Source organism: Budorcas taxicolor, chromosome 1 (assembly GCF_023091745.1).
Source record: "Budorcas taxicolor isolate Tak-1 chromosome 1, Takin1.1, whole genome shotgun sequence".
In the NCBI taxonomy this organism is placed as follows: domain Eukaryota; kingdom Metazoa; phylum Chordata; class Mammalia; order Artiodactyla; family Bovidae; genus Budorcas; species Budorcas taxicolor.
The window spans coordinates 9,021,332-9,048,535 of record NC_068910.1 but is presented as its reverse complement, the minus strand read 5'-3'; the positions used below and the strand labels follow the sequence as shown (position 1 = coordinate 9,048,535).

Here is a 27,204-nt window from a genome sequence, read left to right as displayed (position 1 = left end):
AAATAAAGTCTGACACTGTTTCCACTGTTTCCCCATCTATTTCCCATGAAGTGATGGGACCGGATGCCATGATCTTTTTCTGAATGTTGAGCTTTAAGCCAACTTTTTCACTCTCCTCTTTCACTTTCATCAAGAGGCTTTTTAGCTCCTCTTCACTTTCTGCCAGAAGGGTGGTGTCATCTGCATATCTGAGGTTATTGATATTTCTCCTGGCAATCTTGATTCCAGCTTGTGTTTCTTCCAGTCCAGCGTTTCTCATGATATACTCTGCATAGAAGTTAAATAAGTAGGGTGACAATATACAGCCTTGACATACTCCTTTTCCTATTTGAAACCAGTCTGTTGTTCCATGTCCAGTTCTAACTGTTGCTTCCTGATCTGCATACAGATTTCTCAAGAGGCAGGTCAGGTGGTCTGGTATTCCCATCTCTTTCAGAACTTTCCACAGTTTATTGTGATCCACACAGTCAAAGGCTTTGGCATAGTCAATAAAACAGAAATAGATGTTTTTCTGGAACTCTCATGACCAATTACTCCAGGGAAATGAACTAGGCAATGTAATTGCATCAGACACAATTCATTCCAAATAACCCAAGGAAAGAAAAAACATTAAATATTTAGACTTCATTTCCTGGTTAATGATGGATCTCTATGAGAATTTGTATGTTGTGTGGAATTTTTTCTGTCTTACTGTCAACATCTCCGTATTTCCACAGTTCTTCTGCCAGCATGAAGGGGGTCTTCTCTAGTGCCATTCTTGTTCTGGTCATCTCCATGTGGGCTGCCTTCGCAGTTGGTGAGTTCTGTGTCCTTACTGTGCCCACGTTTTCTGCTGTATATTCAAGATCAGGGAAAAGTTAGAAGTAAAGTAGAAATGCTGTCCTGTTTTATTTAAGTCTAATTCTTCAGAGTCATGCAGACACTGAACCCCCAGAAAGAAAGGATTCACACAGTGCTATTGGTATCAAAACTGGTGGTTGAAAACAAAGCTGTATTGGTATAAGGAAATGACACTAGACAGTAAATCCACAGGAACGAAGGACGAGAACCAGAAGTGGTGAATAAAACATTAATATTACAAATTCACTAAATATATACTCACTGTCCTTTCTTCTCTGAGCTTCTTTAAAAGACATGAAACTGTATAATAATTATAGCAATTTATTGTTGGGTTTGTGACTAATATAAATGTAATGTATATAACAACAATGTAATAAAAGGAAGGACAGAGCTATATAGGAGTAACATTTCTATATATCACGAATTAAAATTGTATAAATCTGAAGTATATTCTGATAAGCTAAAATAAATACAGTAAGCAGTAGTGCAACTATTAAAAAACAAAAAAAAGAAAATTCAAGGATTTCCTTGGTGGTCCAGTGGCTAAGACTCTACGGTCACAACGTAGGGAAACTGGTTTCAATCTTTGGTCAGGGAACTAGATCCCATATATTGCTACACAACTAAAGATTGTACATGCTGCAACAAAGATTGAAGATCCTCCACACCACAAGTAAGACCCGGTACAGCCAAAAATAAATAAAAATTTGTTAATTTTTAAAAAAGCCTGCATTATACATAAAAAAGGAACAAAACAATAGATCAGGGGTTTCCCTGGTGGTCCAGTAGTTAAGACTCCATATTCCCAATGCAGGGGGCATGGGTTCAATCCCTGGTCAGGGATCCTGAATGCTGCACAGGGTGGCAAAAAATAAAATCAGTTGGATTTCATCAAATTAAACATTTTAGTGATGTAAAGGATACCAACAAAGATGTCCATAAAGTGGAAGACTGCCTAGAGAATGGGAGAAATTATTTGTAGAGCATCTATCAAAAAGAGAGATAATAACAAACATTAACAAAGATGTGAAGAAAAATAGAACTCTCATATAATGCTGGTGGGGATGTAAAATGGTGTGGCTACCTTAGAAAATAATCCAGAAGGTCCTCCAAAGTTCACCATATAACCCAGCAACTCCACTCAGGAATACATCTAAGGGAAATGGAAAACACATGACCGCAAAAAAACAGGCACATAGGAATTCCCTGGCAGTCCAGTTAGGTGAGGACTCTGAGCTTCCACTGCCAGGGGCTTGGGTTTGATTCCTAGTCAGGGAAGATCTCCTGTGGTGCAGGGGGAAAAAAAAAGAATATTCACAGCAGCGTATCAAGTTTCCATACTGTTGTGATTATCACATTCACCTCACTGCAGCCTTATTCATAATAGCCAAAGAGTGAAAACAATTCAAATGTCCATTAATTGATTAATGGATAAACAAAATATGGTATATACATACAACAGAATATTATTTAATTATAAAAAGGAATGAAGTATTGATGCATGTGATAACATGGATACACCTTTACAACACTAAGTGAAAGAGATAGAAAGGAAAGACTACATATTGTATGATTCCATTTGGATGAAGTGTCCAGAACAGACAGAAAGTAGATTAGAGTCGTCTGGGTTGGGGGAAGGGAGGAATGAGAAGAGCCTGCTGTTGGGTGCAGGGTTTCTTTTGAGGGTGATAAAAATGTTCTAAAAGTGACTGTGTTGATGGTTGCACACCTCTGTGAATATACTAAGAACCACTGAATTGTATACTTTAAATTTTTATTTATTTTCGATTGTGCTGGGTCTTTGTTGCTGCAAGCAAGCTTTCTCTAGTTGCAGAGAGCCAGCGTGCAGGCTTCTCAATGTGGTGGCTTTTCCTGTTACAGAGCACAGGCTCTAGGTACACCTCCTTCAGTAGTTGCAACTCACGGGCTCTAGAGTGTGGGCTCAGTAGTTGTGGCACACGGGGTTTGTTCCTCTGTGGCATGTGGAATCTTCGCAGACCAGGGGTGGAACCCATGTCCCCTTCTTTGGCAGGCAGATTGTTAACCACTGGACCACCAGGGAAGTCCTCAACTATACACTTTAAATAGGTGAATTCTATGGTATATGAATGATAGCTAATGAAGATACATATATTATAGAGAGAGTGGACAATATATATTATCAGATCATTATAATTATATAACTACATAAAATTAATATAATTATATAAAACTATATAAGTATTATATGTGTGTGTGTAATTGCAAAGACTGTTTTGGATCAAGAATATGTAACCCAGCATCTTTTAAGGCATCTCAATATAACTACTTCATATAACTTAGAGTGTGTTTTCTAAAAAGAACAGAGAATGATTGTAAAAGTTGTTATTTCCCTGTGAAGGGGAAAGGTCAGAATTAAGATCTCGTCTTTACAAAGAGGAGGGGACAGAAGTTTCCTGATTCTTTGCTCCTCTGAGGCCCCCTTTGGAGGGCAGCATGCATCAAAAAGGAACCTCTGCCTCTCCTGATGGGATCTGATGCTTCCTGAGTGCCAACCAGGTTTCCTTCATCCTCACTTTTACCCTTAAGGGCAGAAGACAGAGCAGCAACTCTTTCGAATATGCTTTTGTTTTCCAGACTTTCCTCTTCCTATGGACAGAGGGACTGACCTAGAAAAGACAACGGTAAGCTCTGCTTCCTTGCTTCCCAAGCTCAGCAATGGAGAGGAAAAACAGTTTCCCTGATGGTCTCGGCTCATTTTTCTGGGAGGCAGGGGCCAGGGAAAATATCTGTGGGGATAACCCCACAGCAACAGCTGAGTCACTAACTATATGTAGTGCCTTTTATATGTTCCTGGGTATAAACCCCAATCAGTTCATACAACTCTCTTGTGGGATAGAAGGCAAGTATTTTGCACCATTAAATAAATGAGGAAGTTGTGGCTCAAATTCACATCTGTCCTATGCTGAGGTGGACATTCTTTCAACTGAGATATGCTAAGACATACATCTTGCCTCCCACAGATCAAGTGAGGTTCTCATTCTCTCTGTCCCCTTCCTTCTAAATCGTAACTCTCCTGTAATAAGTCTGAGCCTACTGCTATCTGAAGCACCATATACAAGTCAACCAGAAATGTTCATAAGCATATTCTAATCTCTGAAACCTAACAATCACACTTTGTAATTAGGGAGGCAGGGAATTTCATCCTAAAAAGAATTTATAGCCCAGACTGGGAAGTCTACAGATTGCATGTGTTATGTTATGTTATATACATACTGTTGGTGGTGAGCACCAGGGGTCAAATACTGAGATTTCTGAAGCCTGCTCTCCAAACTCCTGGTCTATTGCTCTGTATTCCATCCTTCTCCCCTGCTCCCAGCAATCAAGGCTAGAGGAGCCAGATAAAGGGCTCTGATGCAGTGTCTGTGTCTCACCTTCAGGCTGAATGCACCAAGAACATCAATAAGTGCTGGATTTTAGCCTACCTCAGGCCAACAGACTCCATATGCGGCAGTGACCACATTACCTACAGTGGGGAATGCCACCTCTGCTACAGAATTCTGTAAGTCTTAATTTTTTTTTTTTTCACTCTCCTTTTCTCAAGTCAAGAGGCTAAACGTGGCCAGGATAGGAAAGGCCTCCTTGGAACACTTCCAATTGATTAGATCTTCCTTCCAGAGAATGCTCCACTATTGCTCCTCCATTTCTTCTCTGCCTCCCTATGCTCCCCAATGTGATCCCATTCAGACAGAAACAAAAACCCACTGAAGTGACTGTGCTATGTCTGGCCTGGACAAAGACCAAGTGGAAGAAACTCAGTAGCGCAAGTAGCCACAGCAGTCAGGCCTTGTGACCACAGATGAAGGTTATCCTTAAGCTCCCTCAGGCCAAAGAACAAAAGCCTGATGAAGAAGAGATAGCTGGGCAAAGTATCTGTCTTCTAAGTCCAACATATGACCTTCCTGGGTCCTTGGCTGCTCTTTAATCCTGTGTATGTGCTGTACTTCCTTGGTTCTTTGTCATAATTTTGTTGTTGAAAACTGGGAATATAATATCACAACTCTGGAAATCAGATTCTCTCCACTCTCCAAGGTTTGTTACTGTTGCTGTTTGTTAGTTTAATGACTTCTGGAATAATTCTGTGAAGCTTGCATGTTTTGGTCATGTATAGTCACTACACAGGTCCCATTTAATTGTCTTAGGGGTCTTCTAAAGATTGAACAGAAATTGCCTTAAATGGCTAAAACCGATAAATCTACCAGTCTTTTAAAAAAATATTTATTTATTTTTGGCTGTGCTGGGTCTTCGTTGCTGTGCACGCTCGTCTCTAGTTGGGGCGAGTCGGGGCTACTCTCTAGTTGTGATGCACAGGCTTTTTATTTTGGTGGCTTCTCTAGTTGTAGATCACAGGCTCTAGGGTGCACAGGCTTCAGCAGTTGCAGTTCCTGGGCTCTAGAGCACAGGATTATTAGTTGTGGCACACAGGCTTAGTTGCTCCGTGACATACGAGATCTTCCCTGACCAGGGATCAAAGCTGTGTCTCCTACATTGGCAGGTGGATTCTTTGCCACTGAGCCACCTGGGAAGCCTTCTTCCAATCTCTGTCAACAAAACCTTTATGTGTTAGATAGGGGTCCACCTCATTCTTTTGTATACAATTATCTAGTTGCTCCAGCACCATTTTTTGAAGAGACTATTCTTTTCCCATTGAATAGTCTTGGCACTCTTGCTAAAAATCAGTTGGCCATAGATGTTGGGTTTATTTCTGGATTCTCATTTCTATTCCATTATTCTCTGTCTAACCTGATGTTGGTACCACAACACTGATTATCTTTGTAGTCAGTTTTGAGATCAGGTATGTGGGGTCCTCCCAACTTCTTCCACCCATCAAAATGGTTCTGGTTACTCAGGTCTTTTGCAATTCCATATAAATTTGAAGGTAGTCTTTTCCACTTCTGAAAAAAAAAAAAAAAAAAGGCCATTGGGATTTTGACAAGGGTTACATCGAATCTGTCAGTTGCTTTGGGTAGTATAAACGTTTTAACAATATTAAGTTTTCTAATCCATGAGGATGGGGAGAGCTTTTCATTTATTTAGGCCTTCTTTCATTTCTTTCAGCAATGTTTTGTAGCGTCCAGTGGACAGTCTTTAACCTCCTGGGTTAAATTTATTTTCAGGTATCTTATTTTTTGAATGATATTATAAATGCAACATTTAATTTTCTTTTCAGATTGTTCTTTGTTGGTTTATAGAAACAGAGTTGATTTTCCTGTGTTCTTGTATTCTGAAATACTGCTGTTTATTACCTTTAATAATTTTTGTAGGAATTCTTTGAGATTTTCTTTACATAGAACCATGTCATCTTCAAATATAGTTTCACTTCTTCCTTTCCAGTTTGGATGGCTTTTCCCCCCAGCTTTATTGAAGTATAATTGAAAATAATATAAAATTTTTGATTTCTTTTTCTTTCCGAATGTTCTAGTTCAAGCTTTCACTATTGAGTGCAATGTTAGATGTGGGATTTTCATAAAAATGTTGTTATATATTGAGGAGTTTTTCTTCAATTCCTAGTTTTCTCAGTAATTTTATTATGAAAGGGTGTTTGATTTTGTCAGAGGTTGTGGGTTTTTTCAGATTTTTGTTTTTTTAATTAAATATAATTTTCATTGAATGAGTCTTTAAATTCTATAGTGCATAACAGGTTTTAAGTTTCACACACATGATTTCATATCCTCCCATAATAGTTCTCTTTTTCCCCTTACCCCTACAATGTCCTTCACCCCTTCCCTCTCCCCACTGATGACCACTAGTTTGTTCTCTGTATCTGTGACAGTTTTTTTGTTGTTTCATTCACTAGTTTGTTGTAATTTTTTAGATTCCACATATAAGTGATATCATACAGTATTTGTCTTTCTCTCTCTGACTTATTTCACTTGGCATAATGCTCTCCAAGTCCATCCATGTTGTTGCAAATGGCAAAATTTCATTCTTTTTTTTTTTTGTGGCTGAGTATCATTTCATTGTTATGTATACCACAGCTTCTTTATCCATTAATCTGTTGATAAAACTCTTAGGTTGATTCCATGTCTTAGCAATTATAGATAATGCTGCTATGAACACTGGGATACATGTATCCTTTCAAATTATTGTTGCTTTTTAAAATTACACAGAGGAGTGGAAATGCTGGGTCATATGGTTCTATTTTAAAATTTTTTAAGAGATCCCCCCATACTATTTTAAACAGTGGCTGCACCAATTTACATTGGCCACCAACAGTGCCTAAGTGTTCCCTTTTCTCCCCATCTTTGTCAGTATCTGTTATTTGGATTCTTTTTGATGATAGCCATTCTGACAGATGTCAGGTGATATCTCACCATGGTTTTGAACTGCATATCCATATTAATTACTGATGCTGAAATGATGTGTTTTTTTTTTAACATGAATGTGATGAGCATGTGACTCTTTTGCTTCATTCTTTTAATATGATGTTAGTACACTGGCTTATATTTTTAGGTTGAACCACCCTGTATTTGTGGGATAAACCCAACTTGGTCATGATGTATAGACCTTTTAATATGCTATTATATTCAGTTTGCCAGTATTTCAGTTCAGTTCAGTTGCTCAGTCATGTCCAACTCTTTGCAACCCCAAAGACTGCAGCATGCAATGGGCTGCCGTCTACGGGGTCGCACAGAGTCGGACACGAATGAAGCGACTTAGCAGCAGCAGCAGCAGGCTTCCCTCTCCATCACCAATTCCCAGAATTTACTCAAACTCATGTCCATCGAATGGGTAATGTCATCCAACCATCTCATCCTCTGTCGACCCCTTCTCCTCTTGCCTTCAATATTTCCCAGCATCAGGGTCTTTTCTAATGAGTCAGTTCCTCACATCAGGTGGCTAAAGTGTTGGAGTTTCAGCTTCAGTTCTTCCAACAAATATTCAGGACTGATTTCCTTTAGGATGGACTGGTTGGCTCTCCTTGCTGTCCAAGGGACTCTCAAGAGTCTTCTCCAACACCATAGTTCAAAAGCATCAATTCTTCGGTGCTCGGCTTTCTTTATAGTCCAACTCTCACATCCATACATGACTACTGGAAAAACCATACCTTTGACTAGACGGACCTTTGTGGGCAAAGTAATGCCTATGCTTTTCAGTATGCTGTCTAGGTTGGTCATAGCTTTTCTTCCAAGGAGCAAGCGTCTTTTAATTTCATAGCTGCAGTCACCATCTGCAGAGACTTTGGAGCCCCCCAAAATAAAGTGTGTCACTGTTTGCATTGTTTCCCCATCTATTTGCCATGAAGGGATGGGACTGGATGCCATGATCTTAGTCTTCTGAATGTTGAGTTTTAAGCCAGCTAAATAATGTTGCCAGTATTTAGCTGACAGTTTCTGCATCTAGTTTTCTTTTTTTGTGATGTCTGGCTTTGCTATTAAGGTAATTCTAGCTTCACAGAATCAATCAGGAATCTTCTTCTTCTACTATTTGGAAGAGTTTGAAAAGAAATGGAATAAAGTCTTTAACTATTTGATAGAATTCTCTGAAGAAGCCATTTGGTCCTGAGTTTCTCTTTTTTAGGAGGTTTTCAATAACTGATTCAATCTCTTTACTTGATATATGTCCTGTTGATATTTTCTATTTCTTCTTGAGTCAGTTTAGGTAATGTGTGTTTATAGGAATTTGTCCATTTCATCTAGGTTATCTAATCAGCTGATGTACAGCTGTTCATTGCCTTCCCTTGTAACCATTTTTATTTCTGTAAGGTCAGTAGTAATGTCTTTACCTTTCATCAAATGGATAACTTCACTGTATTGCACATTCACTTCCTAATACTCTGCATTTCTACTTAAATACTCAAGATTACTTTGAAGTTTCTATATTTGATTTCAGACTGAATATGTTTTATACACTCAACCTCTTTGACAAATAAACATATGGTAGATATTTAAAAATCACTTATTAAATAAGAAATCACTATTAGCTAAACGTCTCCTTCTCAAACTTAGCTAAAGATTATCATGTCAAAGTTAGAAATAATTTGTGATATACCATAGAGTAAAAGTAATCATTTTGAAATATAATTTCTTACAGATATGAAAAACTTAACATAATTAAACTGCATGATGGACCATGTGTAAGTAAAATCACTTTTATTTTGCATTTTGGGGAGTAAACCAGATAGAGTTAAGAGTTCCTTGTTCTAGAGGATTTTAAAGATTTGTTATGAAAAATTTCAAACATACATAAAATTAGAAATAATAATACCATGACCTTTCATGCCTATCTTATAGTGCAGTTTTGGTTACATTTCCTTCCTCTTTTTTTTTCTTTGCTGAAGTATTAACACAAGTCTGACATCATGTAATTTCACTCTTACATACTCCACAGGGCATCTCTGAGAGGTGTTGCCTTTCCTTACACACCCACAATGCTATTATTACACCTAAGTATTTCCTTGCCATCTTCTTTTGAACATACTTCCTGTTCAAAATTTCCCAGCCATCTCAAAAATAACATCTTCTTAGGGAAGGAATGTATTTCAGGCTGATAATTCAGCAGCAAAGAACATTTATTCCATCCTTTCTCTTCCCTGCCATGCCCAATTTGGGGGATATTGACAAAAGATACTAATCGGAACATAAAAGGTTATTCTGAGAGTAAACAGATCAGGCTTTGATACTGACTTTGACTTTGACTCCAGGGTCATAGAGTACAAGCAAGAACTCAGCTAATGCCAAAGAGATTATTGTAGCTTTATGAGGCATGGCAACAGGACTGGGACAAATTATCTTAGAACAGAACATGAAGGACTTCTCGGTGGTCCAGCAGTTAAGGATCCGCCTACCAATGCAGTGGACACAGCTTTGATCCTTGGTTTGGGAAGATTCCACATGCCGTAAGAAAGCCCTTGTGCTACAACTACTGAGCCCATGCACCACAACTACTGAAGCCCAGGATCCCTAGAGCCAATGCTCTGCAACAAGAGAAGCCATGGCAATGAGAAGACCATGCCCTGCAACTACAGAGTAGCCCCGATGCGCTACAACTAGAGAGAGACTGTGTGTAGCAATGAAGACCCAGTGCAGTCAAAATAATAATAATTAATTAAAGAGAAAATGACGTGTGTGGAAGGAAACACAGGTTAAAAAGACATAATTTTGTAATACTTTTATGACAGCCTCTTCTGACAATCTCAATTCACAAGGCTCATCTGATTTACAGATCAGCATAAATATTACTTGTCAAGGACCTAGCAGAAGAGATTAAGAAGAGGTGGCAAGAATACACAGAACTGTAAAAAAAGATCTTCATGACCCGGATAACCAGGATGGTGTAGTCACTTACCTAGAGCCAGACATCGTGGAGTGTGAAGTCAAGTGGGCCTTAGGAAGCATTACTATGAACAAAGCTAGTGGAAGGATGGAATACCAGCTAAGCTATTTCAAATTTTAAAAGATGATGCTGTGAAAGGGCTGCACTCAATATGCCAGCAAATTTGGAAAGCTCAGCAATGGCCACAGGACTGGAAAAGATCAGTTTTCATTCCAATCCCAAAGAAAGGCAATGCCAAAGAATGTTCAGACTACCATACAATTGTGCTCATTTAACACGATAGCAAGGTAACGCTCAAAACTGAACTGGTTCAAAAAATAATTGGACTAGTTCAAACTTGGGAAAGGAGTATGTCAAGGCTCTATATTGTCATATTTCTTATTTAATTTATATGCAGAGTACGTCATGAGAAATGCCGGGCTGGAATCAAGACTGCTGGGAGAAATATGCAGAAGATACCACTCTAATAGCAGAAAGCAAAGAGGAACAAAAAAGTCTCTTAATGAAGGTGAAAGAGGCGTGTGAAAAAGCTGGCTTAAAACTCAACATTCAAAAAACTAAGATCATGGCATCTGGTCCCATCACTTCATGGCAAATAAATGAGGAAAAACTGAAAACAGTGACAGACTTTATTTTCTTGGGCTCCAAAATCACTGCAGATGGTGACTGCAGCCATGAAATTAAAAGATGGTTGTTCCTTGGAAGAACAGCTATGACAAACCTAGACAGTGTATTAAAAAGCAGAGACATCACTTTGCCAACAAGGGTCTGTATAGTCAAAGCTATGGTTTTTCCAGTAGTTATGTACAGATGTGAGAGTTGGACCACAAAGAAGGCTGAGCACTGAAGAATTGATGCTTTCAAAGAGTGGTGCTGGAGAAGACACTTGAGAGTCCCTTGGACAGCAAGGAGATCAAACCAGTCAATTAAAGGAAATCAACTCTGAATATTCACTGGAATGACTGATGCTGAAGCAGAAGCTCCAATCCTTCAGTCACCTGATGTGAAGAGCCGACCCACTGAAAAAGACTCTGATGCTGGGAAACACAGGGGCAGGAGAAGGGGGTGACAGAGGATGGCAGAGGTTGGAGGGTTATCACTGACTCAATGGACATGAGTTTGAGCTAACTCCAGGAGATAGGGAAGGACAGGGAAGCCTGGCATGCTGCAGTTCATGGGGTCACAAAGAGTCAGACACGAGTTAGTGACTGAACAACAATAATAATACATATTAATCACCAGGAAAGGTCTAGTGGACCTAAATGTTCTCTAGTTCCACTAAAGAAAAATCCTAAAGATTCTCAGGCACTTCCATTATCTGGGGGTAACTACAAAGAGATGTCACATGATCTCTACTCTGTCAGACTGTTTTTGACCTAGGCCAATTCATAGCTCATCCTGCTGAATCCCCTCCTCTTATATCTGAACCACAGCCCTTGTCAGGGGCTTCCCAGGCGGTGCAGTGATAAGGAATCCACCTGCCAATGCACAACTAAACAACAATACTTAGCAATATGATGGATCTCAAAACACTACAGCAAGAGAAAAAGCAAGGAACAGAAAAATAAAATTAACACATCATTATGTAAGTTAAAAATAAATACAATTATATATTTTGCACAAAGACATGAAACAAAATGATACACACTGAACACATTAAAATGGCTTGCTATGCTATAAGGAGAAAGGGAATGAATGAATGGTGGCCCCTCCCCACAGTCTTTCAACAAAGCAGAATAGAAACTGTTTTCTTTTTCCGTTTGTCTTTATTTTAAATTTTTCTTGGAGTATAGTTGATTTACAATGCTGTTAGTTCCTGTTGTACAGCAAGGTCAATCAGTTAAATATGAATATATATCCATTCTTTTTTTATATTATTCTCCCATACAGGTCACTACAGAGCATTGAGCAGAGTTCCCTGTGCTATAGAGTAGGTCTTTATTAGTTATTAATTTTATGTACAGTAGTTATATGTCAATCCCAAACTCCCAATTTATCCCTGCTCCCTGCCAAACTCTGTTCTTGACAAGATCATAAAGAATATGGCAGCTGCCAAAGCAAGACTAACAGTTATCACTGTCAACCATGTGTCTCACATTGTCACATGCTTTGTCTACACCCCCTTTCCTGTGCTCCCCACGCCCCCACCATGAGGAAGATGTTGCTATTAGCTGCATTTCATACTCAAAGATGCAGAAGTTGACAGAGGGATGTAACTTACCCAAGGAAACAGAGCTGGGAACTGGCAGGGCTAAGTCTTGAATCCAGAGGGTCAGTTCTAGACTCTTTCTATAACTCAAGTAACAGTCTATATCCCTCTGACCAGTCTGATTCACATCAACTTCACTGGATCTACCCTCCACCTTTTCTCCCCCATGGAATTTCCTATAGGCTCTTATGGGGTCCAAAGACTTCCAGAAGAATTCATATCCATAGCTCTCCTCTTCTTGGCCCACTTCCACTCTGTAGTTCTGTTCTTCCTCAAGAACTTAGAACGTCTCTGCTGCTGCTGCTTAGTCGCTCAGTCGTGTTCAACTCTTTGTAGCCCACTAGGCTCCTCTGTCCATGGGGATTCTCCAGGCAAGAATGCTGGATTGTGTTGCCATGCACTCCTCCAGATCTTCCCATCCCAGGTCTCCCGCATTGCGGTAGGATTCTTTAGCATCTTATCCACTTTGGTCTGCCTTAAAGATAATTGCTCTACATTCCTCTTGCTAGACTATTTATAGTAGCCAGTATGGTAGTTTTTCTCATTTTCCCAAATTTGATTTCTCTAAGCATATATTTCTCTTGCAGGAAAACTCCTGAACTTACCATTACAGAACTTACTGAATTCCCAGATGATCAAGTGAATCACAATGACTGCTTTTATATCCCCTTTAGAGGAATATGCTGGTGCTTGAGGAAACCAATAGCTACAATCAAACTCATTGATCTTCAGTAAATGATTTTTTTCTATGCATTTATTGTGTTTTTTAGATCTCACATGTGTAATCATACACAGTATTTGCCTTTCTCTGACTTATTTCAGAGTGTAATGTCCTCAAGATCCATCCATGTTGTTGCAAATTGTAGGATTCCCTTCTATTTTTATGGCTGATTTATTCATATGTGTGTGTGTATACTCTCAGAACATTTTCATCCATCCATTCATCAATGGACACTCAGGCTGTTTCCGTGTCTTGGCTATTGTACACAATGCTCTATGAACATGGGCACGCAGGTTATCGCTTCAACGTAGTGTTTTTATTTCCTCTGCATATATTCCCAGCAGCAGAACTGCTAGATCATATAATAGTTCTAGTAATTCTCTGAGGAATCGTCATTGTTTTCTACAGTGGCTATAACCAATTCACAATCCCACGAACTGTGCTCAAGGGTTCGTTTTTCTCTCCTGCCAGCATTTATAATCTCTTTTCAATAACAGCTATTCTTAACAGGTGTGACAGAATATCTTATTGTTTTGGTTTACATTTCCCTATGATTAGTGATGTACCTGTTGACCATTCATACTTTTTCTTTGGGAAAATGTCTGTTCAGGTCCTCTGTCCATTTTACAATAGGATTGTTTCATTTTCACTAATGAGTTGGGGGAGGAGCTGACTTCACACAGGGTTTCTGTCTTCTCTTCAGCTGGACTGTTAGCTGGTCCGCTAGGGCTTCTCTTGGAGTCCAGATAATTGTGAAAGGGAGACGATGGTAGCAGTGATGGCTAACTTATCTCCTGCTCATGATGGTTATTGTGTTGCTACGGTCTCTCTTGCTGTGTCCTTGGGCAAGGGCCACCCATCTCGTGTCTGAGAGTTTTGCAACTAAGGACTATTGTCCTCCATTTTGGGAAGGCTGGGACGATGTGCTGAGTGAGGCTGCTGTGTTGGGACATAGAGGTGTGGTCACAGTGACTGGGACTTTTCATTGCCCGTCTTCTGAGACTTGGAGGTTTGTTCAGGTTTGCTGTTATCCATCATATCCAGTATTTAGGGATGCTTTCCTGGATTGCTAGGATTCCTATTGTCTCATGTTCAGTGTCTAATGGATTAATTTACTGGCATTCACTAACAGTGTCCTCTGACTGTGCAGTTTGAGCTGCTCTCACTCTGCTTGTCTGTGGCTCATAATTGGGTGAAGTACTGGCTTGTCATTCATGGAGTCAGGGTTGGGAGTTGAGGGTTCCAGAATTAGAGGTTAGAATTTACCGGGTGGGATTTAAGGGTTAGAGGTTGGAATTAGGAGATTAGAAGATAAATGTCAGTGGCTCAGAATCTAGAAAGGAAGTCTAGGATGAAAGGGTTACGAGTTTATTAGTTACTGGCTTGGGCTGGTGTTGGAAATGAGTATCAGAAGTATAAAGGTTAGAGTGGTGGTCAGAAATCAAAAATGTTCAAGTCAAGGGTAAGATATTTGCATGGTGGTTAGACTCCCTGGTGGCTCAGATAGTAAAGCGTCTGTCTACAGTGTGAGAGACCTAGGTTCAGCCCCTGGGTTGGGAAGATCCCCTGGAGAAGGAAATGGCAATCCACTCCAGTATATTGCCTGGAAAATCCCATGGACAGAGGAGCCTGGAAGGCTACAGTCCATGGGGTCGCAAAGAGTCACACGACTGAGCGACTTCACTTCACTTAGGGACTGGGGCAGGGTTAGATGTTAGGGCTGCACCATGGGCCTAAGGTTTAGGACCTGAGTGTAAGGATCAAGGGTGAGAGTTACAAGGTGAGCTTCAGAAGAGGAAGAGTCAGGGTCAGGAGATCTAGGGTTAGGTAACAAGTCCAAAAGGTTAGATCACTGTCAGTGATAAGATTGGGGTTTAGGAAGTAGGATTGAGTTAGGGACTAGGGTTGGGATTTGTTATAGTCAGGGAGGCAGGGTGAGGGTAACTCCCTCTTTTTCCTTGCTGTGGGAAGATTCTCCAAACAGAGAGAAGACATCAGGTTCTCAGTCACATAAGCTCCAAATTCCAGGACAGAACATGTCAAGGTTTCATGCCAACTCTTTCACTGCATACCCCTTTAGACCAGGGCAACACTGGGCCCTAAGATTCAGCAAATCAGCAAGGGAGGAATATGCTGGTCTCCCTCTCCTGCAGGCACTACCCTGTATCTGCAAGTCCTGCTCTTAGGGTCCCCTTCACTTGGCTCAGAGAAATCACCTTTCCACCTCGGAAGCATTCTGCACTCTTATTAATTTTGTTCAGTAGATTTCTAGTCATACATACACACACACACACAGAGACAAACACACATCCACACATACAGAGAGGAAGGAAGTGATATGGCTGCTAGCTAAATTCTGATCTCTTCTTTAGTAAGGCCAGAAGAAAGTGAAAGTGAAAGTGAAGTTGCTCAGTCGTGTCCCACTCTTTGGGACCCCATGGACTGTAGCCTATCAGGCTCCTCTGTCCACGGGATTTTCCAGGCGAGAGTGCTGGAGTGGATTGCCATTTCCTTCTCCAGGGGATCTTCCGACCCAGGAATCCAACCCGGGTCTCCCACATTGCAGGCAGACACTTTACCGTCTGAGCCACCAGGAAAGGGTGGGCGAATGCTCAGAAGAAAAATAGAGAAGGGTAATGGGGATGAGAATGATGAGAAAGGGTGTTGCTTTAGATAGTAAATCTGGCCAGGCCTCTCTGAGGAGGCGACACAAGGCCGAGGAGTAAATCAAGTAAATACTGGGGACACAAGCTTTCAGGCAGTGAGCACCTCCTGTGGAGGCTTTGCAGTGGGAACAGGTGGTGGAATGATAGGAGTGAGGGCAGAGTGGTTTGGAAAGGGCATGCAGGTCGGCAAAAGCCAAGTCATGTAGTTCTTTAAGGTCCATGGTGAAGAGTTTGGATTTTTTTTCTTAGTAGAGCAGGAAAACATGGCAGTGATTTAGGCAAAGGAGTGACGTGAATACCTTGTGCATTAAAAAGATGATTCCACGTGTCATGGAGCAGCCACAACTACTGAGCCTGTACTCAGTGGGTCAGTGTACTCAGTGGCTCAGGAGACATGGGTTTGATCCCTGGGTCAGCAACATCCCCTGAAGAATGAAATGGCAATCTACTCCAGTATTTTTGCCTGGGAAATCCCATAGACATAGAAGCCTGGCAGGCTACAGTCCACGTAGTCACAAGGAGTTGGATACGACTTAGTGACTAAACAACAGCAACAATTTAAATATGCTGGATGAAAAAGAAAAACACCTCAAAAAAGACTTAGGGGCTGCCACTACTACTGTACATTAACACTGCAAGAAGGCAGTATGTTCTTAAACACCACTATCTTAGAGACAAGACTAGACAAAGGTAGATGTCCTTCTGGATAGAATGAACATAAGTCATAATTAACCTCTTGGGACTTCCCTGGTGGCGCAGTGGATGCAAGCCTGCCTGCCAATGCAGGAGACATGGGTTCAATCCCTGGCCCAGGAGGATTCCACATGCCACGGAGCAGCCACAGCTACTGAGCCTGTCTGAGTTGAAGAGCCACAACTACTGAGCCTGCTTGCCTAGAGCCTGTGCTCTGCAACAAGAGATCCCACTGCAATAAGAAGCCCGCACACCGCAACCGAGAGTAGCCCTTGCTTGCTACAACTAGAGAAAGCCTGCACAAAGCAAAAATAATAAAGAAGACAAATACAAAATTAGCCTCATAATGGGTGATTCACTCAACTGTGTTCGGACTCATACCTGGTGTAGAATTACTTCAGTTCCACCAAAACCGAATCAAGACACAAGTTCTTTATCCCCCGCGTCCCTCCGAAAGAGAAATACTGGGCACCAAAGAAGCGCCAGGCACTACCCTAGACCAAAAATAGAGCGAGTCGGGCAAAGCCCACTCCAGCTGCCCCACTGGCGGCCCCGCTCACTGCCTGGCTGCCACCCTGAAACGCCCATTCTGTCCTCTCCGAGGTCCTCTCTGAGTCACATCCCGTCGCGGTGCCACCGGCCTGGTCCGCTCTCCCACCTGAGGGCGGCCGAGCACAGCCCATCTCCCGTCCAAGACAACTACGTCACTTCTTCCCTCCCGAGCAAGCACCGGAAAGACATCAGGGCCACGGGGAGGCGGGCCCTCCTGCTGCACGACATCCCGGATTGGCTGGCACAGCACCTCACCCCCGCCCGGGCCGCACAGCAAGGACCCTGAAGAGGGCTGCCCGGGCGAATGCCTAAAGGACCCCGCTTGGACCGAAAGGCTAGCTATCGCAGTGCCTGGTGGCCGGGTCCCGTGGCGGGAGGACCAGGTGACTCGTATCCGAACTCCACCCGGGGCTCCCAAATAGCCCAGAATCTGGAGTGGGTTTAGGCCTCGGTACAAGGGGCCGAAACCGCAGGGCTGCAGGCCTGGAGAACTGGAAGAGCAGGGTGGGGAAGAGGGTGGTGTCTAGAACTGAGGCTGTGAGCTTGGGGGACTGGAGAGTGGGGCTTCAGGTTTCGGAGGCAGAAAGCCGAGGTGATGATGAGCTTGGGAGGACGCAGAGCGTGGCTGGCACCCTCCAGGAAGCGGAGAAATAGGAGCCTCTGTAGTGGAGGCAAATGCCCAGGGAACTTCCAAAACTTACAAGTGTCTTAAAGGAGCGACTTTTATGTTGAGCGAGTTTCCCGACTTGTTCCTCTTTGTTGTAAACCAGTATCCAAGACAAGCGTGACTTGGCTGGCATTAGAAAAGGAACTATGCCCTCCCCTGGAAAGCCTCTAGCATTCTGGCCTTGGAATAGGTGAATCACTCATTCACTGATTGATTCAACAAATACCGCTGAGAGCCATGTGTGTCCTAGGCGCTCTGCAGTACAGAGGACACAGGCAAAACAGATCTGTGCTTTAATGGAGCTGACCTTCTAGTGGGGAAGAGATAAGTGAAGACGTGTAGGAGCCATGAGAGTGGGGAAGTGAACTAAGATCTAGTGGTTGAGTACGGGGTAACCAGCGGGAACGCATTCTGGGCTGTGAAAACTCTGGCTGTCAGGCCAGAAAGTCTTGGAGCTGCAAGGCCCATGAGGCTAGAGCAAAAGCAAGTTAAGGTGTATGGAGTTCTAGATGAGGGATCGGATCACGCAAAGCCTAGTAGGACATGATAAGGCTTTCAGGTTTTATTATAAAAGCAGGGCACACTTTGGAGGGTTAAGGAGGGAAATGAAATGATCAGATTTGCAGTTTTAGTTCAATGGCTGTTGTGTAGAGAACAGATTGTAGAGGGAGCAAGAGTAGAAACTGGAAGATCATTAAAGAGGCTGTTGCACAAGTCCAGGGAGGGTTGATGATGTTTTGGACTGGGGTGGTGGCAGCTGAGAAGGAGAGAACTGTATGGATTGGAAGGACACTGGTGAGGCAAAATTGCCAGAACTTAGTGATATCGTGGATATGGAGGATGAGGAAGGTGAGGTGGCCAGGATATCTCTCCCTAAAAATATGACAAGATTCTGCTCACTTTTGGGTTACTCACCACCTGGGATGTTAGGGAAACTAGATTGGCTGATCTTGTACTGGTTAGGCTGCGGTTAGCTTTGTGGATCGACTGGAGCATCAGCCTGAATGCTGTAGAAAGGGCATGAGTTTCTAGACCTTGGCAGTGTTGCTGTTTGGGCCAGACCCTAGCTGAATGTGCCACTTTCGGGCTAAGAGAAATAACGTGGTTGTCCAGACTCTGTCTCTGTGTGTGTTCATGGAAGCCTTCTCTATTTGCTGGCAGATTTAGAGGTTCCACCCAGATAATCTTTGAGAACTACTCCTTAGACCTGCATAGATGATCGGATTCTTACATGTAAATAGAATTTCAAAGTTGGAAGAGATCTCAAGTTTTCTTAGTCCAGTTTAAAATACTTTTATGTTTTTTATAGCATTTCCACAATTATTTATTGAGCTCATACACCATGATTAGACTGTAGATATACAAAGGTAAATAGAATAAGACTATATAGGTTCATTTAGTCAATAGAATTGATTAAGCGTCTTTGTGCCAGGCATTTCAGCTACAAAACGAGTACAACTTGTCTTTGACCTTTGAGTTGCATGTCTGCAAGCCTCACCATGGTGAAGGACAGGGAAGCCTGGCTTGCTGCAGTCCATGGGGTCACAAAGAGTCAGACACAACTTAACAACTGAACAGCAAGCCTTGCCATTGAGGACAGCAAGTGTATTAAAGGGTTTGATTTGGCCAGGGTAGATCCTGACTTATCTGGAACATTAGAATTGAAATCATATGTATCCAGCAGACATAGGCAGTGATGGTGGGGAGAGGTGGGGGAGGTGAGAGGGGGTGGTATCCTGGCAACATCCCAATTCCTGTCCATCCAGTCTTGCAATTCTAGAATTGATGGGAGAGCCCTGTGTGACCCTACCCTTGTGGCTAGAGTCTATAGGAATGTAAATTGTAAATCCTCTGTAAAGCACAAAAGATAGAAAGCGAAGGGAGTACTGGCAGAGACAGGTAATGTTTAAACTTGAACTTCTCATGAATGGGTCACTCGTTTGCAGGGTTACAGTTGCATTAGCAAGATTATGTCCCCTAGTGGGTAAATTGAAGGCCCCTGTACTATTCCTTTCCCTCGATCCCATGATCCCAATGGGCATTTAAATACTAAGTAACTGTCATGTGCTTTATTGACCTTTGAGAAGTGAGAGCCCTGGTTGACTTGCAAGACTGCCTGGCTCCAGAGTAAGAAGGGTGGGGACTGCAACACTGGTGTGTCTCTAATTGGCTCTCTGATGGCAGGAGGGAGATGACCTCGATCTTGCGGAGCCCGCAGGCTCTCCAGCTCACTCTGGCCCTAATCAAGCCTGATGCAGTTGCTCACCCCCTGATTCTGGAGGTAAGAACATGTCCTAAGCGTCTACTGTATGCCCTGGGCATTGCTTCTGTTTCAGGTGCCACAGGGCCATTTGTGAAGACTGACAACACAGTCCTGTGCTAGATGGTGTGGAGGCAAAGCTAGACGTCGTGGACACTGACCCCAAGGAGACTAAAAATCTGTTGGAGAACTGAGGCAGATAAAAAATATAAGAGGGACTTCCCTGGTAGTCCAGTGGTTTAGAATCCACCTTGAAATGCAGGGAACATAGGTTTGATCCCTGATTGGAGAACTAAGATCCCACTAAGATTCGGGCTAGGAGGGGGCAACTAAGCCCATGTGCCACGACTACTGAAGGCCATGGGCCACAACGAATGATTCTGCATGAAGCAATGAAGATCCTGTGCTTAGTCACTCAGTCATGTCTGACTCTTTGCAGCCCCATGGACTGTAACCCCCCCAGGCTCCTCTGTCCATGGGAATTCTTCAGACAAGAATACTGGAATGGGTTTCTGTGCCCTCATCCAGGGGATCTTCCTAACCGAGGAATGGAATCCAGGTCTCCCGCCTTGCAGGCAGATTCTTTAAACCCATGCAGCCAAAGAAACAAATAAAATATTTTTTTAAATAATTAAAGGCTCTAATACAGTAAGAAGCACCAAATCTCAAGACAGTGTATGTATCCTAGTTGTCTACTGCATATGCGCTCAGTCGTGTCCGGCTCTTTGCGACTCCATGGATTATGGCGTGCCAGGCTCCTCTGTCCATGGAATTTTCGAGGCAAGAATACTGGAGTGGGTTGCCGTTTCGTCCTCCAGGGGATCTTCCTGACCCAGGGATCAAACCCTCGTCTCCTGTGTCTCCTGCATTGCGGGCAAATTCTGCACCACTGCGCCACCTGGGAAGCCCTAGTTCTCTATTGCTGCCTAATAAATTACCACACTCTTAGCAGCTTAAAATAGCCTTCATTACCTCACAGTTCTAGAATGCAGAGGTCCAGTAGGTTTGGCTAAGGGCTAGGTTCTCTCCTTAGGGTTTCACAAAGCCGAAGTCCAGGTATCAACTGACTGGGCCCTTATCTTCAGGATGTGGGGAAGAATCCATTTTGAAGCCATTCAGAATGGCAGAATTTGATTTCTGTGCCTATAGGACTGAGGTCCCCATGTCCTTGCTGGCCTTCAGGTGGGGACTACCATTTTTAGCGACTACTCACATTCCTCGTTACGTGACTCACTCTCATCTTCAAGATAGCAACAGGGTGTCTCTTTTCCTCAAGTTTTAGGCTCTAAAGGGTCCCCAGGGTTCTCTTGGTTAGCCTGGGTCTCCTGTTCACTCAGACGCTCCCTTTCACTGACTTTAATCTTTGGGGTGCTGTTTGTCCAGGCTGTTCATCAGCAGATTCTGAGCAACAAGTTCCTTATCGTGCGAATGAGAGAACTTCTGTGGAGAAAGGAAGACTGCCAGAAATTTTACCGAGAGCATGAAGGTAGGAGCCAACAGTCCTCTGAGTGGGAGGCTTCTCTATCCCTAGAAAGATTTTACATGGACACCCAAGTCAGGTTCTCACTGACGTCAGTTCAGTCGCTCAGTATGTCTGACTCTTTGTGACCCCGTGGACTGCAGCACGCCAGGCTTCCCTGTCCATCACCAACTCCCAGAGCTTGCTCAAACTCATGTCCGTCGAGTGGGTGATGCCATCCGACCATCTCATCCTCTGTCGTCCCCTTCTCTTCCTGCCTTTAGTCCTGGCATCAGGGTCTTTTCCAGTGAGTCAGTTCTTCGCATCACATGGCCAAAGTGTTGGAGTTTCAGCATCAGTCCTTCCAATGAATATTTAGGACTGATTTCCTTTAGGATGGACTAGTCTGATCTCCTTGCAATCCAAGGGACTCTCAGGAGTCTTCTCCCAACACCACAGTTCAACAGCATCCATTCTTCGGTGCTCAGCTTTCTTTATATTCCAACTCTCACATCCATACATGACTACTGTACTTACCAACTGTAAAATTCAGCCAGTCTTCTAGAGAGTGGATTGATAACAAACTTTTCATGTTTATCAATGTTTTTAAAATATTTTTTAGGAGGGTCCTACCTCATGGTACCAACAAGAAATTTAGTTTTATATCCTGATAATATCACTAGTTAACAAAAAACTCTGTCAAGTACTGTCCAAAGGCTCATGATTTCATTTAATTTCCCAGCAACCCCATGAGGTAGGTATTATGTCCCCAGCACACGGATTAGGAAACTAAGTTAGAGGAGTTATTGACTTACCTGAAACTACACAGGTGCTAAGTCGGAGAGCCTGGGTTCAGACCCAGGTAAGTCAGACTCCCTGTTCCTTTCTCGAAAACAGTGATTACTCCCTCCTCTAGGGAGGCAGGAGTATAAAAAGTTGTCTTGGTACCGTGTCTTAATGGAGGTCTTCTCTCCTTGCAGGGCGTTTTTTCTATCAGCGGCTGGTGGAGTTCATGGCCAGGTATTTCTCACTTTGGTTCCAACATCTTCATCCACTGAGACTTATATCCCCTGCCCCCCAAGTAGATTTGTTAATTTTATTTGCCACTCGTTAAAATTGTAAGCAGGGTCGAGTGTCTGAGGAAACGTGGGCTCGGGCCCACACTGACCGTGTGGCCACCTGTTCTGAGGTGCTTAGTGATCCAGGGGCTGTAGAAGAGTGTTGTTGAATGCTTCCTAACAACTCTGCTGTCTCGGTGGCCTTCTTCATCAGCGGCCTTCTATCACCTCTTTGAAATAGTACTCAGCTAGAAAGGCAAGGAGACTCTCAGGATGTCCAGTGTGCCTTTGGGCCCTGCTCACAGTGTGCCCTCCTGAAGCCAGAGCCAGATTGCTGACACGTGCTCCCTTGGTTCACAGTGGGCCGATCCGAGCCTACATCCTCGCCCACAAGGACGCCATCCAGCTCTGGAGGACCGTGATGGGCCCCACCAGAGTGTTTCGAGCACGCCACATGGCCCCAGATTCAATTCGTGGGAGTTTCGGCCTCACCGACACCCGTAACACGACCCATGGCTCAGGTGAGGCTGCCTCCTGTGTCCACAGTATTAATAAGGGAATTTGGTTCAAGGATGGTGGGCAGGCTGGATGGTGGGGTTGAAAGGCAGGTCCCCCAGTGAGCTTTCCTCCCAGTTGGCCCTTTGTGGTGACCTCGCCAGATGTGGCCCAGGACTTAGGGGCGGGAGAAGTACAGGCTCTGGTTTCTGAACCCAATTACTGTGTTCTTGCCTGGAGAATCCCAGGGACGGGGGAGCTTGGTGGGCCGCCGTCTATGGGGTCACACACAGTCGGACACGACTGAAGTGACTTAGCAGCAGCAGCAGCATGGCTGCTTCTTGCCTCTACCCTGCACTCCCTATGAGAATCCCTTCTCTTTTTTTCCTCCCCTTACAGACTCTGTGGTTTCCGCCAGTAGAGAGATTGCAGCCTTCTTCCCGGATTTCAGTGAACAGCACTGGTACGAGAAAGAGGAGCCCCAGTTGCGCTGTGGCCCTGTGCACTACAGTCCCGAGGGTGGCATCCACTTTGCTGCTCCAGCAGGAGGCCTGGGGCCAGCCTGACACAGGCCTGTCAGTTTGTGAAGACTGGTGGCATTGCCCAACCTTCTCTCACAGACCTCTGGTCCCAGAGCATTCTTCTAGGACCAGGGAGGCCTGGAGCTCCTTGCGCCATCTCTGCTGGGCACCACCACCTGCGAGAGGGCCTAAGCTCCTCACTGCCACCTCTTCTAGAATCTCACTATCTACCTCTTCTCTTTAATACTCGTGGGTGGTTCACAGGAATGATGGCTCCTCTTTTTTCTGAGAACTGTTTATCATTTTCAAGGAGAAGCTTGCCCAGCTGACTTGCCTGACTAGCCACGTTTGGTCTGTTTTCCTTAATGAAAGTCAGTATGCTACTGAATAAAGGCTGGGAGCACTGATCAAGGTGCTCTCTCTCTCTTCTTAACTGGAGTAATTAAACCTGTGCTAAGTCAAGTTTCTGGTCTATGCTAAGTGAAGAGAGAATTGTGTCAAAATCTCCCAGGAGGTTCACACAGCATGCAGCTTATGTAGAGCACGAAGGCCCCTGGCATAGGCCTGCATCCTGGAAGAAAGGACACCTTTGGTTTGAGCAAAAGTATGTCTGCCCAGTAACGGCATATTGTTATGACTTTTTTTTTTTTCTGATTTGCACAGAGCCACTAAAGGTAGCCATGTCTCTGCTTGTAGCTGAGGATGACAGTTACTTACTACTATGACAAACCACCTCAAGATTTCATGGCTTAAAACATGACTGAACTTATTTATATGTCTGTGGATCGGCTGGGTGATTCTGCTGCACTCACCTGGACGCACATGGCTGCGTTCAGCAGTTGGGTCCAGCGTGGTGTTTCCTCCTGAGCTGCTGCTTTGCATGGTTATTTCAGGGTTCCAAGAAAGCAGGCCTCCATTCATGAGCTTTTCAAGCTTCCACTAGAGTCATGTTTGCTGATACCCCACTGACAAAGGCAAGTCACATGGCCAAGCCCAGAGTCCATGTGGGAAGCAACCACACAAGGCACAGATGCAGGGAGGTGTGAATCATGAGGGAGCATTACCCTGACAGTCTACAAACTGAAAGTGAGATGGCTTGAATTTATATAGAGAACTTACGAAAACAAATATTTGCACAAGCCAAGAAAAGAGAGAAATAGCCAGAGAAGGAAGGCAGAAGCCTTGCCCACATACTTGCATTCATCAGGCTGCTCGCCTGAGTGTGTCCTCTGGTGTGTGTGTAGGATTGTCTTCTGACTAGGACCCCACCCACACTCCCTTTGAACAAAAGGCTTCTCACCTGAATGTGTCCTAAGGTGTGATTTCACCCTAAAGTCTTGACCACAGTTCCTGCACACGTGAGGTTTATGCCCTCTGTGAATCCTCTGGTGCTTAATGAAGTCTGACTTTTCACTAATAGCTCACCCACACAAAGGGCTTCTCCCTTGTGTGTGTCCTCTGATGCAGTGTGACTTGAGGCTAAAAGCACACATAAACCTTATCCCCTGAGTGTGTACTCTGGTGGTTTTAAGGAGTGACATCTAAAAAGCCTGGCCTACTCCCCCTATGTATTTAAGGCTTTTCCCCGTGTGTCGTCCGATGTCTGATGAATGTGACTTGGATGAAAGCTTCACCCACACTCTGCACACAGAAGATGTTCCCTCCCCATGACTGCCTGCATCTGAAGAGGTTTGACTTCTGGCTAAAACCAGTAGAGTGTGGACTCTACAAATCAGATTTCTCCAGATCCTGAGATTTCTACCCTCTCTGGAACGTTGTCAGTTTCCCCAGAGCTTACCTTCTGGGTTAGACTGAGCTGCACCTTCAACACTTAGTTGCCTCCCTGAAAGTTTACTGGTGGTCCCTGGGGTGGACTAGAGAAAACCACTGAAGTCCTGCTGTCGTTGGAACTTTAAAATAAAGGGGTAGAGACCCTCACTCTTTGATGTCTGCTTTGCCCACCACCACCCCTCCCCATATTGGTTTTTATCAGAATGTTGTTGCTGCTACTGCTGCTGCTCAGCTGGGCAAGGATCTCCTGATTGGTGTTGATTTCCTGCACATGAATCTAGAAATAGGATGACTGCAGACATCACGCTGGCTGAGAATCTGCTGACTGCCAGAGGATAGAGAGGCCAGGGATGGATTTGTGGCTTTGAATCTGAAGAAAGAGTTTTCAGTCAAAGTAGTCACAGGAAGGGTTAGCTAGGCTTTTCCTCCTTGTCATAATGTCTTATAGTCCATTCATCATTCACAACCATTAATATCTGTCTCTCCAAGGCAAGTTTCACCAGCCCTATATTTCCTTCAAGGAGATCCAATCAGTCCATTATGAATGAGATCAACCCTGGGATTTCTTTGGAAGGAATGATGCTAAAGCTGAAGCTCCAGTACTTCGGATACCTCATGCAAAGAGCTGACTCATTGGAAAAGACTCTGATGCTGGGAGGGATTAGGGGCAGGAGGAGAAGGGGACGACCCAGGATGAGATGGCTGGATGGCACCATGGACTCGAGGGACGTGAGTCTGAGTGAACTCCAGGAGATGGTGATGGACAGGGAGGCCTGGCGTGCTGCGATTCATGGGGTCGCAAAGAGTCGGACATGACTGAGCGACTGAACTGAACTGATATTTCCTTCAACCCCTTTTGACTTTTTATTTGGAAATAATTTCAAACATACAGAAAAGTTGCAAGAATAAGGACAGTACACAGAACAGCTCTGTAACCTTTTCCCAAACTACTTATTGCTAAAATTTGTGTTATATGTGTGTGTGTGTACATGTATATATACATACATTTTTTTCTTTGAATCAATGCATACAATCATGCTCTTTACCTAAAAATGCTTCAATTGTGTGTCTGACAAAAGTACGGATATTCTTTTTCGTAACCACAATACAGTTATCAACTCCGGTAAATTTAACATTTATATAATACTTTAACAACTATCAGATCCTCCTTCAATGCAGGAGACCCTGGTTCAATTCCTGAGTCAGGAAGATCCCCTGGAGAAGGGATAGGCTAACCACTCCAGTATTCCCTTGTGGTTCAGCTGGTAAAGAATCCACCTGCCATGTGGGAGACCTGGGTTCGATCCCTGGGTTGGGAAGATGCCCTGGAGAAGGGAAAGGCTACCCACTCCAGGCCACCCATTCTGGCCTAGAGAATTCCATGGACTATATAGTCTATGGGGTTGCAAACAGTTGGACACAACTGAGCAACTTTCACTTTAACTTAATGACTATCATATGTGTTCCAGTTGTCAGCTGACCCAATAATATCCTTTATAGCATTTTCCCTACAGTACAGGATTGTCTACAATCATATTATAATTAGTTATGTGTCCTTAGTTTCCATTAGTGTCTCTTCCATGAGAATGGCATTTCTGAAGAACAGAGGTCTTTTTTTAGAGAATCTTTCTCATGTTTAGAGTGTGTATAGAACATTCCTGACATTTTGTTATGATTAGGTTCAGATTATGTACCACAGTCAATTTGTTTTTTTTTTAGATTTGTTTATTTTATTTTCAGGCTGTGGTGGGTCTTTGTTGCTGCTTTTGTTGCTGCACACAGGCTTTCTCTAGTGGTCGCAAGCAGGGGCTACTCTTCATTGCAGCGTGGCGGGCTTCTCATTGTGGCGGCTTCTCTTGTTGCAGAGCATGGCCTCTAGACATGCAGGCTTCAGTAGTTGCAGTGCATGGGCTCAGCAGTTGCAGCTTGCAGGCTCTAGTACACAGGCTCAGTAGTT

The 27,204-nt window shown here is 43.5% G+C and overlaps 2 protein-coding genes across 4 annotated transcripts; both read left to right on the top strand.

Annotated features, from left to right (window-relative positions):
• The first annotated feature begins 729 nt into the window (after nt 1-729).
• SPINK8 (serine peptidase inhibitor Kazal type 8 (putative)) lies at nt 730-17,282 on the top strand. Its single transcript, XM_052637375.1, has 6 exons — nt 730-796; nt 3,457-3,503; nt 4,260-4,381; nt 8,914-8,956; nt 9,211-9,224; nt 17,048-17,282. The coding sequence occupies exons 1-6, from the start codon at nt 730-732 to the stop codon at nt 17,280-17,282; spliced, it is 528 nt and encodes a 175-aa protein (XP_052493335.1).
• On the top strand, nt 17,259-25,315 carry NME6 (NME/NM23 nucleoside diphosphate kinase 6). 3 transcript variants are annotated; one of them, XM_052641097.1, is made up of 7 exons: nt 17,259-17,379; nt 19,848-19,944; nt 21,307-21,409; nt 22,363-22,402; nt 22,801-22,961; nt 23,335-23,398; nt 25,034-25,315. In XM_052641097.1, exons 2-7 carry the CDS (start codon nt 19,855-19,857, stop codon nt 25,125-25,127), a joined length of 552 nt encoding a protein of 183 aa, XP_052497057.1. In that variant the 5' UTR covers nt 17,259-17,379; nt 19,848-19,854; the 3' UTR covers nt 25,128-25,315. The 3 variants fall into 3 exon arrangements, with proteins under 3 accessions (XP_052497057.1, XP_052497044.1, XP_052497050.1); XM_052641084.1 differs by lacking the exon at nt 25,034-25,315 and having other exon boundaries at nt 23,335-23,892; XM_052641090.1 differs by lacking the exon at nt 25,034-25,315 and having other exon boundaries at nt 17,369-17,500; nt 23,335-23,892.
• Nucleotides 25,316-27,204: the final 1,889 nt, after the last annotated feature.